We start from the raw sequence: 20464 nt of genomic DNA on the forward strand, positions 1-20464 counted from the left end.
GGGCAGGGCAAAGAGCTGGGGATCTCTTGGCTTGCCACAAGGAAGGGAGCCGGTGACACCCCGAGGAACCCGCTTCCTCGGGGCAGGCTGAGCACAGCCCTAGTGTTCATCCCCTCTACACAGTCCTTCATTCCACTTGTTATTCTCCACTCAGCCCAAACATCTAAAAGACTGGAGATGGTCACAGGCGCCGACGGAAAGGGGAGGAGTGCAGACAGCCCCCAAGTCCGTCTGGCACCTCTGCTTGCTGGATGGTGGCCCCCAAGGGAGGTGAAACCTGCAGTTCGGACCCATGCCATTCACAGGATAACGCCGTGGTTCCCCAAACAAAGAACCATTGCCATGACAACTGTGGCATCCCAGAATTCAGGGACTATTCTGAGACACTGAGCCGTGAGCTGTACCTTTAAACGAATTTGATACGATTGGCTTTGACCGTGGTAACATTCTCTGGCAAGAAGCGTTAGCAGCAGAAGGAGGGAAGGCTTCCAACGGCCTGACACTCAAAAAGCCCCCACGAGCGACATCTGCTCGGGAGACAGGAGGACGCAGTGGCCCGAGACGTGTAATGAGCAAAATAAGGAAATGGAAATGGCAGGTCTCGGGCCGGGAGTGGGCAGGATCCCTGACCCTTCGGCCAATGGCTCGGGGTAGGTGGGAGGCGCTGCCGACAGAACCACCTGGAAGACGTCCCTTCTTCAGCGTCACTGCAAAGACCCCGATGGAGGGCAAGGGCCCACGGCAGCCACCATCACCCTTCGCTCTCACCGTTTTCCCAACTTTTTGCCAGTTCCCATAAAACTTTGCTGTTGTGACGCCGAGAAGACAAAATTGGGTTTGTTCCCGGCACCAGTGACCTGTGGTCAGCACGATGGACAAACCGTCCTCACCGACACTGGACTGTCGGTGAGAGAAACACGTGTGGCCAGAAAGATGGCAGGGTCTGGGCGGGGGTAGGGGATGCAGGGCTTCAATACAAAGCATGCTTTTGACGGAATGAAGAGAATATACGTCCAAATATGTCACCCGACGTTTACTGGATGCCCACTCTGTCCCAGGCCCTACAGGCAATGGACACCCGGGACCTCGTTGCCAACCACAGGTGTCCCCTAGCTCTGAGTGATGGTGGTGAATTCTACTGAAACAATGCAGCCGAGCAAGCATTTAGAGGCAGGACGTCCTCTCTTGGGGCCACAGGCATGCCCCACCCCCACCCCCAGTGCTCTGACTGCCTCTTAGCCTGGTCCATCTGAACACTGACAAGTGCCCTTAGCCCCCAGCCTTGGAGAATTCCAGGACTCAGAGCCCTTCACACCAGCTTTGGTGCTGTCTGGGAGCTGTCCACCTGGCAGAGCGGATCTAAGCGTGGCCCCAGCGAGAACTGAGCAAAGATTATCGCCTGCCCCCCACTCCCACCCCAAACCCTTGGTCACACAATTTTGTCATCATTCTTCCTCATCAGTATTTTAGTATCTGTTCTGGGCACCAAAAAAGACATCGATAAATTCGTAACCAAAGGAGCAAAACAGTGTTCTGAAATCTTTTTCCCCTTCTCCATGTCGAATTTGGCTTCCACTAGCTGGAAAACTCTACAAGAAAGCAGGGCATGTGATGGACAAGAGGCAGAGTCGGAGACCTGGGCTTGAACCCCGACCTCACCCCAGGGATGGGCATGTGATCCTGGGGAAATCATCGAGCTGTGTCTGAGCCAGATTTCTGTAGGAACCGCCTACTGTGCTCGCCAGCACCTGCCACCTTCTCTGGTCCTTTCTCTGGTGTAGCATCCTTCCCCGCCCCGCGGGCTGCAGGATGACCACAGAACCTAGAACCGGCCATCGGCCAACGACGAATGATGGCACCGCGACTTAAGGGAAGGGCTGCTTCCCTGCCCTCAGCCCAGCTCCAGCTGCATCCTGCCCCTCGAGGCTGTGGTATTTGTCCAGACTTCCCTTCCCAGCTCTCCCGCGGAGGACACCCGTGGACCTCCCAAAGGTCTTGGCCAATGGCCCCAGGGATGAGTGTAAATTGATGTCTGTTTTGTGCCTGGACCCGGATGACTGAGAACTTGACACTCATCACCTCACGAGCCAAGACAGGTTGACTTTCTCTTCTTCGGCCTCCCTTCTGACCACCTGACGCTCCCTTAGCATCAACGTGTCCCTTCTAGCTTGGCTAAAGTCGGCACCTCTTCTGTGCCCATGTGGACAATTCTTTTTTCTCGAAAGCCACCTTAAGCGTCTTTCCACTCCCTCTCATTAAACCCAGAACAGAAACCTTTTTCTGCATTCAGTCGAATTCTACCCCACACAGTCTTCTAAGCCCTCAGCCTGCGTGTGAGATCAAACACTTGCAAAGCCACGAAGAACTTGAACAAAAGACACTTAGTTCTCTCTATTTGAATCTGGGCTCAGCCCTAATCATAAAAGAGCCCCCAGTGCAGCCGTGGGACAGAGTGGAGACAGCGCTCACGCCTGCAGTCGCTGCTGAGACCTGGAGAGATGCTGGGGCTCCGCCAAGGTCCCACAGATGAGTCCAGGTTGAACCCATGTCCTCCTGACACTTGGCCTAATGCTTCCTTCTGGTCCCACTACCCAGCCGCCTTTGCACCTTCATGACAAGGTAGCTTCCTGTGCCTATTTCCTGACATAGTTGAGATGTGCACACTCCAGGTGGTTCTACGCCCCAAAGTCCAGAAATTCCGGGGTGTGTGCGTTTCCGTAAAGGCCACGTGGGGCTTTGCCAGGCTTGCTGAGAACGGATGGGTCCTTAAAAGCAGGACACCAGGGGAGGGACCCCCTCTCCTGGCATCAGGACACCAGCCTGACGGGGACCTTGTCTGGGGTCCTGTAGTCGCTCCGAAGCTTGGTGAGTCAGGGACCCTACAATGGAAGGTCGTAAGTGAGGGGTCAGAGCAGAGCCCAGGTGGGACCCAGCACTCTCACTGCGGTGGTAACAGACGGGGAGTGGCCCAGAGCCTGCTCTCGGGAGCACCCCATCCAGCCCAGAGGACCGTGCACCCCGATTTCTGTGAAATAAGCTTCTACTCTGAATGCAGAAGGGAATCCTGCAAATGGGGGAAAGCGTGGCGGGGTAGGGCCCCTGCTGGGAGAACCACGGGGAAGGCGGGGGTGACCCACGGAGGCGGCAAAGGTGCCCTGGGAAAGGGGGTGGGTGGACAGAGGGCTGCAGGCGGATGGGCCAGCAGCCCTCTGAGCCGCGTGGAAGCAGCTAGAAGTGAAGGCCGCACAGGTGGGCGGCATCGAGGACTTTCCAACTGGAGGTGGATGGGTCTTCCTAGCGCGGCCCTGGGGGAGCCGAGGGCCATCTGCTCTGGCTGGTCCTTCGACCCCACAGGGAGTGCCCCGGGCTGGGGTGAAAAGATGCAGCTCCTGGTGCCACTGCCCGAGCGGGGCAGCCTCACGACAGCCCTGCCTCTCTGAATCACAGGTTCCCGTCCCCAGAACGTGGGGCCCCGGGTCAGGGTCCCACTGCTTCCTGCTGGGAAGGAGGCTTCTTGTCCCCGCCCCCCAACTCAGGCCAGGCACGGGATCTCCTTGGGGCGGCCTGGGTTTCTGGAGGCGTCTGTAAGGTTCCTCTGGACTCCTTCACGTTCTGAGTCTGAGTTTCCCTGGGGTCACCAACTGTCACCCCCTCAAAAGACAGTTACTTCCCAAAACACCCTGACCTTCTACAGCTCTCCCCATGAAGGCTGCGGGGGGAGGGCGTGTGCAAACCTTAAGACAGAGGTGAATCTCCAAGGAGCCTGGCCTGTTCTCTTTTCAGGAGGTCCCACTAGACCTCCCCAGACGTGCGAATTAAGGGTGGGCGGTGAGTTCCAGAGCCCTGATCTCCTTCGGCTGTACTGGAGCCTTCGTCTGTGACACAGGTGCACTTAACTCACTAAAGCAGAGTTTGGAAACCGTCCCCTAGAGGCACATACCGAGGACCAGAGTCAGGGCACAGGTGAGCCAGCGTGGAGGAGAAGCGGGGTGGGGGTGTGGTCGAGGGGAAGGCAGAGGAAGGGATCCTGAGGGATGAGCCGGTAGAGAGGTGCTGGGTTCCTCGTCCTACAGGCCACTCGTTAAGCGTTAAGGCACATCTCGGAGCAGCAGGGAAACTGGTTTTCCTGGATGAAATGGCTCAGATAAAGACCCCAGGCCAAGGGTTGGAATTGGCCAAGGGCTGCTCTCCTTGGAAGGTCCCGTCACCGCTGTGCCGGCTCTGGGACAGGAGCCTGCACCAGCTCCCGTTGACCTGGTGTCAATGGGAGACAGACCAGGGCTGGGGCAACTGGGCTGGTGGGTGCAGAGGGGGCATGGGCTCGGCAGGCAGAACCCAGAAGGTGCTGGTAAAATCAGCCAAGAGCTCTGGGGGTGGGGAAGGACGGGTGCCCTCGGGGCCCTCCTGGAAGGTGGCGGCTTGTCCGCGGGGACGTGCTCCTCTGTGCACAGCCTTGGGGAGCTGCCTGCCGACGCCCCAGGAGGCAGGACTGCCGGTGAGCAGGGGTGGGGGGCGGGGGAGGGTCCAGGATGCACAAAGGGTCAAGGACAGCATCATGGCAGCTAAGGGTGGCTCGGTCCAAACCCCAGCTCCCTGTGACCTCGACATGGAACGCGTTTCTGAGTCTGGGAGCCTCACTCTTTCCACCTGTAAAATGGGGACAGCGACAGTGCCACCTTGCTGGCAGGGATCGAACAAAAGCAGTGAGTGCGATCCAGGCATGAAAGGGCACTGAAACAGCATTAACTGTTTCTGCTGTTCAGATCAAGACAGCCTGTTGCCTCCTCCTCCAGGGAGCCATCCTGACTCTACCGCCCATTGGGATTCGCTGCCCCTAATGCTGGCTTCAGCCCCTCCCCACTCCCTCCCACAGACATAGACATTCTCCATCTGCAGGGAATCGACCACCAAAAGTCCAGCCCTTCAGCTGGGACACGATGTCCACCAGGAGGACAGTCACGGTGGGAGAAGAATGGCGTGGGGTGAGGAAAAGCCAGAGCCCGGCCGAGGGGACCCAGGGGCCGGGAGAGGGGAAGGGAGGCCCAGCAGAGCTGCAGGAAGCAGGGTGAGTGGCAAAGCCAGGGACCCTAGGGCACCCACTCACTCGTTCCCGCTCTTGGACTCACTTCCACTGGGTCTGAGCACAGCCTCAGAGAAAGGAAAGGATGGGCCTGGGCTGAGACGTGTGTCCCAGGACACGGGATCAGAGGCCGGGTCTTGGAAGCAGGCCAGAGGATCAGATGCAGCGGGTGCTCGGGGTTGGAGAGGAGCCCCCCTGGAGAGGGAATGCAGAGATGCAGCGGCCTGCAGTCCGGGGTTGCCTCCCCCCTGTGCCCGGGACCACCCCGTCAGTACCGCAGCTACGGTTCCCACACGGGCCGTTGTCCACCCTGCTGCAGGGGCCTTGGGGGGGTTCCCGTAGTTGGTCGGGGGGGGGTACTTGTCACAGGGGGTGGGCAGGGGCCAGACTCCCTGAATGTCCAGCAGTCGTGAGACAGTCCATGAGTTGTGAGTGACCCTCCAGACGTTTGTAGAGACGCAAAGCCTGTTTATCTGAGCATAAGCTCCCGCCCACCCCGACTCAACAGACACACCGCCTTCTGCACGGATATTCACTGAGCTCTCCGGAAATGCAGCCACTACCTAAGTGAAAGAGCGTTCGTGGTGTTTGGTCCGGAACTTTGCCAAGCACAGCTCACGATTTCAGGAAACCGCGGCACCGGTGGCTGGCGGGGCCCTCCTGGTGTCACAGCTGCCCGAGGCGCTCAGGGATGAGAGGCTGAGCGTGCTCGGAGGGAAGCAGCATCCCGCCCTGGCCTGCGCCCTCCTGCGTGGGACACCCTCTCGTGGACGCGCAGGCCACCTCCCCGCCTATCCCTCTCTGCCTTCCGTTCCTTACAGGACAGTTAGGATGTTACGCCGATTTTAAAAAATTCCATGTGTGTGTTAGGGTATGTTATCTATGAATCTCACTCTCGGACAATGAAGGTGGTGCTATGCGATAATGGTTATAAAAGGCGCTGGGGCCTGAGGTGCCTGGGAGCCATGGCACGGGCAGGTGCTCACCTTGAAGGGAATTGTGCAGAGAATGTGTGGTTGAGGCTGGGGGGAGATGGGGGGGGTCTCTGGGGCTCCCGCTTGTCCGCAGGGGATGGAGTCGGGGAGGGGTCTTCCTCAGGGGCCCAAACTGTGCAGGAGCGGGCAACGAATAGCCGAGAAAGGCTCAGGGTTGGGGACCAGTTCAACCCAGAGGAGTAGATGTGTGCGGGCAGGTGGGCGGATCCTCTGAGCATCTCTGGTGGGACACGTGCTCCAGCAGCCACGTACATCCTCTGCACGGGGGGGCATCACAGCCGGGGACTTCTTGGAGGGCGCGTCCCCAGCCTGGGCCTCCGTCAGGCAGCGTTCCAAGGCTGCATGCGTGTGAAGGGGCCAGGGAGAGCCCCAGGGGCAGAACACGACAAAGCAGGGGAAACACACAGGGCGCAGGGTGTCAAGGCCTCACGGCCGCTGCTGCACCCTCTCGGGACCAAGACAACGAGTGTCTCCGGGAATCCAGTGAGCAGAGCGTCTGAGACAGACCAAGGCCACCGGGGATCCCCAGCGGACACTCACCGGCCATCAGGGCTGGGGGTCGGCCATCCCGACAGAACACAAGAGCAGTCCTCGTGCGGGGTCACAAACGGGCATCACCTTAGCTTGCGCCCCGGAGCATCAGCTATGTTCCAGGATTTGGGGATAAACTCGGAGACAGCTATGCCTGGGTGGGGGGAGAGGGGAGCTACAGCAGCGAGCACATGACCACACACCGAGAGCAGGACGATGGAGACACAGAAGAGGGGGGCTGGCGGCACCGGAAGCGGCAAGGAGGGAGCCACGCGCACCCGGCTGGACGAGGCATCGGGCACAGGTGGCCCGCACACACCGCACGGCTCCCTCAGCCCCGAGAGGGCGGTGACACGGGAGCAGAATCGGCTGTGACGGGGCGACAGCGGGCTGCTCGCATCTGCTCAGGCTGTGTCTGCTGGGGCTTTATCACGCCTCCCTCCCTCAGCAACTTGCTTTGAAAATATTCTCTGGGCATCTAGGCAACAGCTGTGATGGCCACATCCTTCTAGGGAACAAACTAACCCAGCTTTCCCTGGGAAGGCTCGTTCTGTAAGCTCACAAGGGGAAGGCTCGGCAGTGCTGACCCCGAACGAGCCAGTCTGATGAAATGAAGCAGTTTAGAACCCTGGGTTCTCCCCAGGACCCGACGGCTCTGCGTGCAAACAAAGGATGCCATGCATACGTAATATAATTGCTACGTTTCATGGTAAGTAGCATATTTGACAGTCCAAATGCCAGGAGATCCGAATGCTGCCTTCAAGTCGGATCTATTTTACTTCACAGCAGGTGAATAGCTACCAAGCAGGTATTATTTTTTTTTAAAGCATCGTAGCTCCATATCAGCAGAGATTTTACATTCTCACACGTAAACACGCACACACCGCACCGCCCCCGCCCCAGAATAATGCATTAAGAAATCTGTTTGAAAACACCTCCCTCTCTTCACCATCTATACATATCTGAAACGTAATGACATAGCCACTCCGTCTCGAAACCTAGCAACGGTATCCAAGCGATCCTTGGGCAGCTCATCAGACACCCAAACTCACACATCAGCTCAATGGATTTCATTTAAAAAAAGCAAAGCCTCTCGCTTCTCTCCCCGTAGCTGCGGAAGGACAAGATATAGGAAAACAAACCTTGTTCCGCTGAAGAAGAACAACCCATGTCATTTAATCCATGACAGTGCCTCTCCCCACAGAGCCAGGCAAAACCAAAAATAACAAAGGTGGTAAAAAAATAGGTTATCCCAGTCCAGAGCTTATCAGCTTGCAACACGCTTAATCTTTGCATGACTATTTCGGATTCGAGCTCCCCAGCTCCCCAGCAGCCTTGCTTTGGGGGACCTCCATCCTACAGAAGCCATCGCAAATGCTCGATGGCAAAAGCTTTTTAGACCCACTGGGCTCATGGACTCAGCCACAGCTCAGCAGTGGATGAAAACAAGCAGGTTTAACTTTGGTATTCACGCTCGCTCTTAGACCATCACTTTCTCTGAGTAGGAAATGAAATTAACAAATGGAGGTCACATTTAATTTTTTTAAAGAGGAAGGGAGTTTAAAAAGAAAAACGAAATGAACCACAGCTCCGGTGGGCAGCAACATACATGCTGGCTGGACTGTGAACAGAAACGCTTCACGACAAGATGCAATCTCTCTTTTAAAGGGATAGGGTTCTATCTCCACGGCGAGCTGGATCCACTTCCGGATTCTACAGACCTCGGAGGGCCCATGAATCACCTCCTGTGTTTCAACACGGTTAGCGTCTTCCCCTAGAGCCACAGCGGAGCCTCCTAAGTGCCCTGATTTCTCAGCGGGGCACTTTTGTGTCTGGAAAACTGAAGGCTGGCTCCGTGGCTTGAGGCGGGGGATATTCCAGCCGTTAAAGGGACTTTTTCAGAAAGGCATCCCATCGATTAGGCTGCATGCAGAAAGTCAGGAAAATGTGTAGCATTTCAATTTGCTCACTTTGAACACCAAAATCAACCCCAAGCCTAACTTGGAATCTGGGGGATCCTTCCACCATGTTTATCTTCAAAAATGCAACCCAACACGATCTAGGCAAAGGTGAGTCTTACCTTCATTTCCTCTGAGTTCAGGATCCTGACATGTGAGGCTGTGCTCTCCAAAATGGTGTCCCAGCCCCCATTTAGCCCCACTAAATGCCTGATAAACACAACCCTGCTAGCAAGCATCACGGGCACCTCCTGACAGAGGCGAGAGCCAGCAGCCTCAGATACAGGACGTGAGTCCCCATTCTTCTGGATCGCTGCTACGCTGTGGTACAGCTTAGGAAGTCAAATTTTACTGAAGATCATAAGGTAGAAGTACGCCCCCCCCATCCCTCTCCAGCACCCCGACCGTGATTCCTGAGGTTGCAAAAGAGGCAAACGGCCTATGAAGTCCCCCAGCAATCATACCAGATGCCTACCACTCAAGAGTCCGGGGGCAGACGAAAGATAGCCCTGACCAGGACAGACTCTGACAGCACCCTCCCAGGTCACAGGGGTCAGGGAAGCCAAGCCACAGAAGCTGGAGCAGAAGAGCCATGTGGCCAGGGAGCCTCACACACGACCAACTGGAGACCCCCAATCTCATATGGCCCCAGAAAGACCTGCTGTGTGGGCGGAGAGCACTGCCCCCAACACGACCCAGTGCCCCGTGCCCCCGCCTCTGACGATGCCTGGGGGGCAGAGAACATTACACCCTGGCAAACACACCCAATCCAGGAATCGATTTGCCCACAAAGGGCTCGGCTCCTTGACACCCAACTCCAGGTGCCGGGAAATCAGGATTTTATGTCAAGAAGGGCGGGCGGGGAGGTGCTGAATGTGGAGTGGAAACACTGACGGGGGAGGGGGTCACTCATTCAACGGACATTTACTGAGGCCCCACCGTGCGCCAGGCACTGTAACAGCCCAGGGCGACAGTCATACAGCAATGTGAGTGCCCTCCGCGGGGTTGATGGCAGACCCCAAAAGACGTGTCCGAGTCCGAATCCCTGGATCCTATCATCGGGACCTTATTTGGAAGTAGGGTCTTTGCCGATGTCATTGATTTCAGGATCTCAAGAAGAGATGGTCCCGGATTTCGGGTGGGCCCTAAATACAGAGGCTGATGGCCTTACTGGAGGAAGCAGAGGAGATCTGAGACACGGCAGAGAGGAGGGTGGTGCGAAGAAGCAGGGATGCATCTCCTTGGCCCCAGGAATGCCAAGGACTGCCAGCTACCATTAGAAGCTGGGAGACACGTGAGGGAGGAGCCTCCCCGGGGCACCCAGAGGGAAGCAGCCCTGCCGACACCTTGACTTTGGACTTCCAGCCTCCAGAACCGTGAAAGAACACATTTCGGCTGTTCGAAGCCACCCAGTTGACGGCATTTTGTTATGGCAGCCCCATCCTCGTGTTCTGTGTAAAGCCCACCAGACATGGGGGCAGGGCAGGCAGGCCTGGAAGGTCCCGGGAAGCAGGTCAGAACTGCTGGAGGATGGAAAATGGCGATGGCAGGGGCCACCCCGGACCTCCTGGGTCAGGTTCTCGGGGGGGAGGGGCTGCCCTGAGCACCTGCTTTCCACACGAGCTCCCCAGGGGCACCCACACCCGGCACGTGCTGCTGGACACTGGGGAGCCTCGGAGGGTTTCTGTCGGCGCGTCAGGAACGGTCAGGAACAGGAGAGAATTCCCCATCCAGGGGATCGACTGCCAGAAACACAGAAGGCTCGCTGGGGTGGGGGATGAAGACGCAGCCGAGGTGCCTGGGGACCGGGACACGGGGGAAGTGGAGTGGACGCAACAATCGCAGTGGCCGAGCGCATGGGGAGCTGCTTTTCTGAGCAGACGTGCGCCGTTCTCCCTGGGACAGCGGTTGATGGGCAGTTCCCGGTTTGGAAGGTTCGGGGTCTGCGGTCCTTTCAACGAACTCCTGAACCCCAGGGGCAGGGAGGCAAGGAGGACATCGCCCTCTGTGTCATCAGCTCCTAAAGGGCCAAGGCCCGGGACAAACGAATGTTTCCGAAGCCCCAGATGAGCAGGGGCCCGAGCGGAGAGGATGCGTCAAGAAGACGCTCCTGAAAAGATGGCGGCAGAGAGGAAAGAGCCGGCCCCTCAGGCACCTGCTAGTTCAGCTCCTCCCAGGCCTTCCGGGGCTGTTCAAGCACAGCACAGCGGGGAGAAGGGCTGCCTCCGCCCTTCCCGGGAGGCGCGAATTCCTCCCGAGACCGGAACGAACAGAGGGGCAGTGGTGTCGGAGTTCCGGACCAATGGCTTCTGAGGTTTTCCTGTCAGAACTCTTCCCTTTGGTCGCCCCACGGAGGTGGCTCTATCCCCCAAGCTTGTCCTCAGGCCTCCTGTCCTCTGTCCCTCCTCCAGAGAGCAGCTTGCAGGCCGTGTCCTTCCTCGGTAAGGCCTCCCGGGGACCCTGACCCCGCAGGGGAGGAGCAGTCCCAGCGCCCTTGAATATGTCACAGCGGGAGAGAAGCAACAGGCTGGACGTTTCTCTTTTTTTTTTTTTTTTTTTTTTTTGCGGTACGCCGGCCTCTCACCGTCGTGGGCCCTCCCACCGCGGAGCGCAGGCTCAGCGGCCGTGGCTCACGGGCCCAGCCGCTCCGCGGCACGTGGGATCTTCCCAGACCGGGGCACGAACCCGCGTCCCCTGTATCGGCAGGCGGACTCTCAACCACTGCGCCACCAGGGAAGGCCGACATTTCTCTTTGAAATGTGAAAACTCCATGTGGAAGCCGAAGCCTCTTCCGGGGTCATCCTGACGGCACAGCTCGGGGCTGCTGGCCTGCGGGGCCCGTACCTCCGTCCTAATCCAACTGATTCTCGGATGACCCCTCTGCAAACCCCAGGCGCAGCCTCACGCTGCCCCCGAAGTGTCCTCTTCCTCCCCTGCCCCTGCCCTCTCAGCCCAGCTGGGGAGCAGAGTTCGGCAGAGAGATGCTCAACTCTGGTGGCCACAGAGCACTAAGCCTGAACCAGGAGGCCCAGAGGAGAACTTCCCGGGGGACCACCCCCCTGTCAGCGGTCTGGGACCCAAGCACCCTCTTCTTCCCTCTCCATCCCTCCACCCACGCGTCCAGCCCCGGTGCCAGCGCCAGCCTGCATTGCTGCCTGAAGCCCTGGCGTGCAGCCCCCCTGTTCTAGGCTCACAGGGAGGCAGGGAGACTGGCGGTGAAGAGCCCAGAGCCCCCCGGAGTCATGTGAGCCTGGCTTCAAGGCCTGGCCCGGCCAATCACTCTACCACGTGGTTCTGGGAGAGTCCCGCCTGGGAGATGCCACTGGAGCCCTGCCCACAGCCACTGGCACTCAGTGCGCCGGGTACGTGGGCCACTTGCCCCTACGGGCACCTGCGTCTCCCCGAGGAGGGTCCTCCCTGGCACGGAGCAGGCCTGAACTGACAGGAACTTGACCTGGTGGGTAAATGTACAAGTCACCTCGCCCCTGGGGTGAGACAAGGCCAAGGTGCGCTCCCGCGACCCCCCCGGAGGTCCTGATGGGACTGGGCCTCAGGTGCCTGCAGTACCTGCTCGTTAAGGCACCTGAGCTGGCGTCCTGTCCCTTCCAGACTTACTCTCTGTGCTGCCACCTGGCACCACCTCCACGGCAAACCACTTCCCTCAAATCCTTGCCTCAAGGTCTGCTTCTGGGGGAACTCAACCCAAGTGCCACGTCCCATGTCAGCTTCGTCCTTGGTCACACGGAGACAGCGACCGTATCCTTGGAGGAGCATGGGACGCTGGGCTTGCAGGCTCAGAAAGGGTTGGCTGTTTCCCTGGACTTATCCCTTCTCCCAGAGGCAGGGCGGCTTTCTGAGACGGCAGGCACGGACCCACATGCGGAACTTAGCCAGACTCACACGGGGGCGGGGGGGGGGGGGGACAGCGCCAGACCCTCCCCACGCCCACACCCAGCATCCAGCCCCGCCGGTAACGAGGGGAGATGCAAAGCTGGGGGCGGGGGGGTGGGGCACAGGGCACAGAGCAAACAACCGGGTTCAAACCTCGAGGTTTAGTTAACACGACGCTGAATCGGGATCTTAGGATGGATTTACTGTGCGTTTGAGAATGAATGCATTGAGTGACATCTGCGCCCACGAGGGACCCACAGCTTCCGTGCCCTTCATCACCTCTCTGTGAAATTTCAATAGAATCCACTTAAATGGCACAGTTTGCTAGTTCACAATCACAGATGCTGAGTCAGACGACCCAGAGGAAAGAAGAGGACTCTTTTTTCCTCTTCTTTGGAGATACTGAAAGGACCCAGCAGGGAAGCAGATTTTCCGTACTATCCTTTCCCTTTGGGACACGCCAGGGAAAGCCCACGGTGCAGGTAATGAGGGGCATGGATTGACAGGAAAAGCCACCCCACATCCTCACTGAGCCCCGGGACGTCTACAAAGGTACAGCAAGCAGACCTCAAACCTCAATCCCCACACCGTGACCCATGGAAGTCACTCGCGCCCACCGTGACTACCCCATCTCTCGACAGGGCAAGCCCTTTACAGTTTAAAGAAATCATTGACTCGATTGGGTGAGTGGTAATTAAAATGTGTTCACCCAACAGACAGGTATTATTTTTATAATAAGAAAACCTGTTTGTAGAGAGCTGTTTGCATCCCAGATACGAAATGGAAGAGACAAGCCAGGAACCTCCCCGACCTGGGTTTTAACATGGGCACTTTTTGAGCAGGATAGGTTCACGGCTGGGGTGGGGAGGGGTGGGAATGTGTAGGGCAGGGCTTGGGGGGCAGGGGGTGGAGTCCCTAGTTTCTCTCGACTCCCTTCCGACGGCTGGGTAAGGAAACCACTTCACGCCTCCCCCTGGCGTGTGGGCCCCAGGCAAGGGAAAGTGAAAACAACGAGGGTAGGTAGCCCCAAGTTTGTCACCATCGCAGAAGCTCAGAGATCCAGGGGTCCTTGGCGCCATTAACCATCCCGCGGTCCTGCTTGGGTCCTGCACACCTGTCTTCTTGGGTACCTGCCCTGCTCAATAGAGTTCCCATTCCCTTCACAGTAACCGGTGTTTGTAGACCTCAAGCCAACCCTGTCCGACTGTACCGCTCTCTCGTCTTAGGGGGGTGGTGCTTGGAGTTGGAGAGCTCAGTTCATTGCCCAAAGCACTTTGCGGACGTGAACTCGCCCATCTGCATGATGTGTGTAGGAAGATGCTGATGTGGCCGTGGCAGAGGCCCGGATCGCGGAGCAATTAGGAGGTCCGCCCCGGCTCGCGGGAGGACTCGCGTCAGCATCGGGCGCAGCGTCTGGGAGGCCCCGATGCTCGGCTCAGGGGACCGGATGAGGCAAGCAGGCATCCAGCCGCGCATCCTTGTGCGATTCTCAGGGGCAGGCGGGCGCCCGCCAGACACTCGACACGGTAAAGACTGGACAGCCAAACACACGGTATCGCTCGTCCCCAGCCCCAAACTCAGGGTGAGCGGCACAGGCAACAAGACACAGACGCCATCTGGCTCCTTCTCCAGATGCCCTGGAGCCCCGCTGCCCACCCCCTCGATGGATGGCACCATCTTGAAATCTCACCGCTGCTGGTCCAGTGGGACTGCTCCCCGCTGCATGTCCTGTGTAAGCCCGGGGCTGGAGGAAACAGGCCAGCGGGCTCTTCCAAGATGCAAGACTGGGCCCAGCCGCCGGCAGGGCGATGGGAGAGGGGAGGAGCCCCAGAGACAGTCCTCCTGGTTGGCACGAGGGGTACTAGAAAGGGGAGTGGTCATCAGCAGACATTGGGAGGGATGCAGAGGAGGGAGGGGAGGGGGTGCCCCTGGAGCTTCCCTGCTTCATTTCGTTGCCATCTCTTACTTTAAATGGAATCCTGTCTGTTACAGAATCTTCCCAGAAACACATCTCCACGAGTTGCAAAGTGATCTGGTTCTCTGGATGGACAGCAATGCCCTGCGACCACTGCCGGCGTCCTCGCCTGACATCTAAGGTTTCCCTTACCCCAACCCTGCCAAGAGTTAAGAAACTGGAGCAAGAGAGGCGGAGAAGATGCTAGCACTCTGCTTTCTGTGAAGGTTTTTGTTAAAAGCAGACTCTGAACCAATCTAACGAGGTGACCGATCCCACAGAACGCCCCACGGTTCATTCGCCGCCAGCCTACTCACCGATGTCGGTTTCCTTGTGGTTCTTGATGTACTCAGCCAGCTCGAAGTTACCGGCTATGATCGCCACCTGCAAGAGTGGGAGTCACGTTAAAGCACTAAGTTCACGACACTCTTCCACTTCCTGACGGCCTGACGGCAGAATGAGCCCAAACAGAACTTCCTTTTTTAAAAACAAGAGATACTCCCTTTTTTCCAGTTTACTGAGATACAGTTGATAGCCCAGCACGAAGCTGAAGGCGTACGGCATAAGGACTTGACCTACGTTATTTTGCGAAATGACCCCAATAAGTTTAGTTCAGGGCCATCACCTCACATGGCTACAAAAATGTTTTTCTTTGTGATGAGCACATGGGGGATCTACTGTCTTAGCAACCCTCACGTGTCCCACATGGCAGCATTACCTGGAACCACCGTGCTGAATGTGACATCCCCAGGCTAATTTATCTTGTAACTGGAAGTCCAACTTTGGACCACCTTCCCCCACGTCCCCCACCCCCTGCCTCTGGGAACCACAGATCTGATGTCTTTTTCTATGAGTTTGGTTTAGATTCCACTCGGAGTGAGATCATAGGGTATTTGTCTTTCTCTGTCTGATTTCAGACAGCACAGTGCCCTCCAGGCCCATCCATGCTGTGGACCAATCGTAACGGCAGCTACAGCACCCATCGTCCCCACGCAGAGGCACATCTTCCCACTTTGCCCCTCTCTAGGCGTTCTTCGACAATGAGGCCATCATTCTGTGAGAATCTACGTGAGAGAGTCCTCGGCCCAGGAGGCCACAGCGGGGGCAGTTCAAGGGGCTGAGCCTGGAAACTCCCATGGACCACGTCCTGCATCCCCGCCAAGCCCAACCGGTCCCTACACCCTCCCCTGGGGGGGAATCTATTCCTCTGATTGGTCCCCATAACTGGAGGGAGGGGGAAATCTCGAAAAAGCATTCAAAGCCGTTCACTGGTTTTCACTCAAGCAGAAAAAAACTCCACCCATGCACCTGTGCACGGCAACGAAACCAGCACCTACAGGAAACAGTCCGACTTGAGCCCTACAGAGGCACTGACTAAAGTAAAGAGGCCACGTGGTCCCTGATGCACTGCGGCAGCCAGACAGGCGAAGCCAAAGTCCCCTGGAGTGGCCTGGGGCTCCTGGGGAGACCTGAACCAGAGCCCCCATGGGCAGGGCTCTCCGTGCCCCAGACGGGGAGACCTGGTGGGCCCGGGGGCGGCTGTCTCCACCCTCAAATGAGCCGGGCGTTCAGATGCCAGCCTGCAGACACACACATGGACCGTCAGTCGACTTTCAGTGATGATGTGGGTGGGCCTTCCCCAGTCCTTTGGAGGCCTTCAGAGCAAAGACTGAGATTTCCTGGAGGAGAAATTCTGCCTCAATTTGTAGCACCAGCTCCTTCCTGAGTTCCCAGCCTGCCCTTCAGACTGCAGACCTGCCAGCTCCCACAGTCCTGGGAGCCAACTCCTTAAAAGAAACCTCTTAAATATATATATATCTCCATCCTGCCAGCTCTGTTACCCTGGAGAACCCTGATTGATACAGCTTCACATGGGGGCCGGAGGCTGTGGTGCTACAGAGACCCAGGGACCCCAGGCTCCCATCCTAGGAAGTGACATTGATTTCAACTCTTGGGCCCCACCTAATGCTGGGTGTCCTCCGAGGATGCCACCCACAGGAGCAGCCCGTATCCAAATCCAGCCCCCTCCCCGGCCTGCTAATGTCAGGGGAGCCATGGCAGCCCCTGTCCACACCAGCCAGGGGCCGTGGGGATGGAAAGCAAAGGCCATTTCAAGGGCAGGGTTAGAACTACCTGGTGAAAGGCGCTTCACCAGCCTCCTGCACGGTGACCGCCCATCTGGGACCCAGGCTTCAGACCATGGATCCTTGAAACACGACAGGGACAGAGGTGAGGACCCCGGGCAGGAGGTCCTCACAGGCCCTGAGAAGCCGGTGACCTAGTGTGCTGGCATTTATGATGTGAACGTAAAAGGGCGGCTCTGCAGGGTTACTTGTAACATGTGACCCAATGTCATTTAGGTGACAAATGGTCAGAATCATTCCTGGTCAGAATTCCCTGGTGGTCCAGTGGGTAGGACTCCACGCTTCCACTGCGGGGGGCCCGAGTTCAATCCCTGGTCAGGAACTAGGATCCCGCAAGCCACGTGGCGTGGCCAAAAAAAAAGGAAAAAAAAAAAAGGAAGAAAGGAAAGAATCATCCGTTGTCTTCCAGCCAGACCCTCAAAGGTAAAGCTCGCTCCCACCCGTCGGGATGGCTACTATCAAAAGACAGAAAACAACAAGTGTTGGCAAGGATGTGGAGGAACTGGAAGGCTTGTGTATTGCTGGTGGGGATGCAAAATGGTACAGCTGCTGTGGACAACAGCATTCAGGTTCCTCAAAAAAATTCCACATGTGGGATTTCCCTGGGGATCCAGTGGCTAAGACTCCACACTCCCAATGCAGGGGGCCTGGGTTCGATCCCTAATCAGGGGACTAGATCCCACCCACACGCCACAACTAAAAGATCCTGCGAAGATCCTGTGTGCTGCGACTAAGACCCGGCACAGCCAAATAAGTAAGTAAGTAAGTAAATAAATATTTTTTTTGATTCCACATACAACTACTATATGATCCAGCCACTCCACTTCTGGGGATTCACCCAAAGGATCTGAGAGCAGTTACTGTATAATGGTTAGTTTTATGTGTCATCTCGACTGGGCCACAGGGGGCCTAGATATGTGGCCAAAAATTATTCTGGGTGTTTGGGGGAGGGTGTTGCTGGATGAAATTAACATCTGACTCAGTAGACTGAGTAAAGCAGATTGCCCTCCCTAGTGAGGGTGAGCCTCGTCTAATCAACTGACGACCTGACTAGACCAAAAAGGCTGAGTAAGAGGGAACTCCTGCTGCCTGACTGTGAGCTGGGACATCTCTCTTTTCCAGCTTCAGACTCTGAGAAGCGTCAGCTTTTCTTGGGTCTTGAGTCTGCCGGCTTTTGGATTGAAACTTATACCATCAGCTCTCCTGGGCCTCCAGCTCGCCATGACCTCAGATCTCGGGCTTCTCAGCCTCTGTAATAAATCTCTTTGTGTGTGTGTGTGTGTTTGTGTGTTGTGCAAGTGGGGCGCTGCTGTAACAAATAACTAAAAAGGTGCGAGCAGCTTTCGAAGTGGGTTGATCCTGGGAGAGTTTTGAGGTACATGGTAGGAATATAGATGTTAAAGGTTATTCCGATCAGATCTCAGATGGAAAGGAGGAACTTGTTACTGGAAACTGGAGGAGAGGTGATCCTTGTTATCAAGTGGCCAAGAGCTTGGCCGACTTGTGTCCTGGGGTTTTGTGGGGGGGCACACCTTGTGAGCCATGAACGTGGACGTTTAGCCGAGGAGATTCCCAAGCAAAGTGCTGGAGGGCTGCTGATGGTAAAATGCAAAAAGATGGATGAATTGAAGGAGGAATTGTTTAGCAAGAAGGAACTGGAATGTGAAGATTTGGAAAGTCCTCAGCCTGTCCGTGGTGCAGGAAATGAGGAAGCAGGTTCTGAAGAGAACGCTGAGGGTGTGGCTGGACCATCACGTGATACCGAGGTTGCAGAATTATACGCGCAGGTACTGCCGGTTTACTCGGAAGGGGGTAGGGTCGTAGGGTGAAGCGAGGGGAGGCTGTCGGACTTCTAGGGTTTAACAAGACGGCATGATAGAGCCACTCAATTGCGAACATGTGCTATTCTTCAGAAAGAGGGGGAAATGACCCCAAAAGTGAGTCAGAGAACATCAGGGCCACTGCCTTGGTTTCAACAGGTCAGAGAGCCTTTGCCAGAAGCCTTGGGGGTAGGATCACCCTGCCGCACTGTGTGGGCGACACTGCCGCCCCGACGGGCCTAGGGGACAGAATGCCGAACCAAAGAGGAGAGTCCTACGTCTTAAGGTCTGATCGATCCGCCCCGATAGGTTTGGGACTTGCTGGGGACCTGTTGCTCCTTCCTACTTCCCGATTTTTCCCTTTTGGAACGGGAATGTCTACCCTATGTTTGACCCAATGCCGTGTTTTGGAAGCACATAACTTGCTTGGTTTCACAGGTTCATAGCTGGAGAGGAACTGGCCTCAGGATGACTCGTACCTGAAGTTTCACCCACACCTGACTAAGACAATATTTACATGAGACTTGGACTTGAGAGTTTGGGGGTGGTGCTGAAACAAATGAAGACTTTGGGGGCTGTTGAGGTGGAAGAATGTATTTTACATGTGAGAAGGACATGAATTTGGGGGCCAGGATGTGGAATGCTAAGGACTGGATGTTTGTGTCCCCTCAAATTCATATTTTGAGGCTCTAACTCCCCAAGTGACAGTGTTAGGAGGTAGGGCCTTCAGGAGGGGATGAGATTAGATAAGGTTATGAGGGTGAGGCCCCCATGATGGGTTAGTGCCCTTATAAGAAGACACACCAGAGAGCTTGCTCTCTCTGCCACGTGAGAACAAAGCACGAAGGTGGCCGTCTGCAAGCCAGGAAGACAGCTCTCACCAGAACCTGACCACGCTGGCACCCTGATCTTGGACTTCCAGCCTCCAGAGCTGTGAGAAATAAAGTCCTGTTGTTTAAACCACCCAGCCCATGGTATTTTGTCAGAGCAGCCTGAGCAGATTAAGACAGCGGGGACTCAAACAAATATTTGCACACCCATGTTCATAGCAGCATTAGTCAGAATAATCAGAAGGTAGAAGCAACCCAAGTGTCCACTGATGGATGAACGGATACATAAAATGTGGTATATACATAGAATAGAATATTATTCAGCCTTAAAGAGAAATGAAATTATGACACAGGCTACAACATGGATGAGCCTTGCAGACATTATACTAAGTGAAATAAGCCAGAGGCAAAAAGGACAAATCCTGTGTGATCTCACTCACATGAGGTCCCTGCGGGAGTCAGACTCATGGAGACAGAAAGTAGACAGAGTTTCAGTTTTGCCAGATGTAAAGAGCTCTGGAGAGGGACAGTGGTGATGGTTGCAATGTACTTAATGCCGCCGAACTATACCATTAAAAATGGTTAAGACAGTAAAATTTGTGTTATCTGTATTTCACCGTAATTAAAAAAAAAAAGGTAAAAGTCCACCTGTGTGGATCAGAAGGTGAGAAGGTCAAATACGAGAACACGGACCCACCCCGAACAGTCAGGCAGGTGTTAGGAGAGACACCGGGGCTTTGGAACAGCCATCCCTCCACAGGCAGGGGTTGGGGGTGGGGGGTGGGGGGGATGACCCAGCCCTAAGGAGGAGGAGGGAGGAGGGGCCTGGGACAGCGCACAGCTGAGCAGGGAGAACCTATCTAGTTAGCAGGACGGTCCCGGGCATATGGACCTATCTGCGGCTACTCGCCTCCGGGTAATCTCGTCCAGACTCCCGAGCTGCTGCTTCTGCTGGGAGCGAAGGTAAGCAGGCAGGCACCTTCAATCAGAGAGACAGAGACCGAGATGCCCCCCTCTCTAAGAGAGACGCCGCTCCCCACGGCTCACCTATTCCTACAGGCTGGCCCCAGCCGAAGCCTGACGTGAAGCTGGCAGACAGGTGCCGTAGAGGAGACGGGCTCTGGCCTCAGGCTGCCTGGCTGCAAATCCCACACCTGTACTAGGTGACATCAGGCGTGACGCTTAATCCACGGGCCTCGGCTTTCTCAACTTTAAAATGGGTTTAGGGGACTTCCCTGGTGGTCCAGTGGCTCCCAAGGCA

At 56.4% G+C, this 20464-nt stretch overlaps 1 protein-coding gene across 1 annotated transcript in view; it reads right to left on the reverse strand.

Annotated features, from left to right (window-relative positions):
• SHANK2 (SH3 and multiple ankyrin repeat domains 2) overlaps nucleotides 1-20464 on the reverse strand; it is a 456320-nt gene that overhangs the window by 315366 nt on the left and 120490 nt on the right. The window contains exon 9 of the mRNA XM_065881611.1: nucleotides 14727-14793. Within this exon, the coding sequence (XP_065737683.1) occupies nucleotides 14727-14793 (67 nt within the window). The remainder of the gene's footprint in view (nucleotides 1-14726; nucleotides 14794-20464) is intronic.

Source organism: Phocoena phocoena, chromosome 8, assembly GCF_963924675.1.
Source record: "Phocoena phocoena chromosome 8, mPhoPho1.1, whole genome shotgun sequence".
Classification (NCBI taxonomy): domain Eukaryota; kingdom Metazoa; phylum Chordata; class Mammalia; order Artiodactyla; family Phocoenidae; genus Phocoena; species Phocoena phocoena.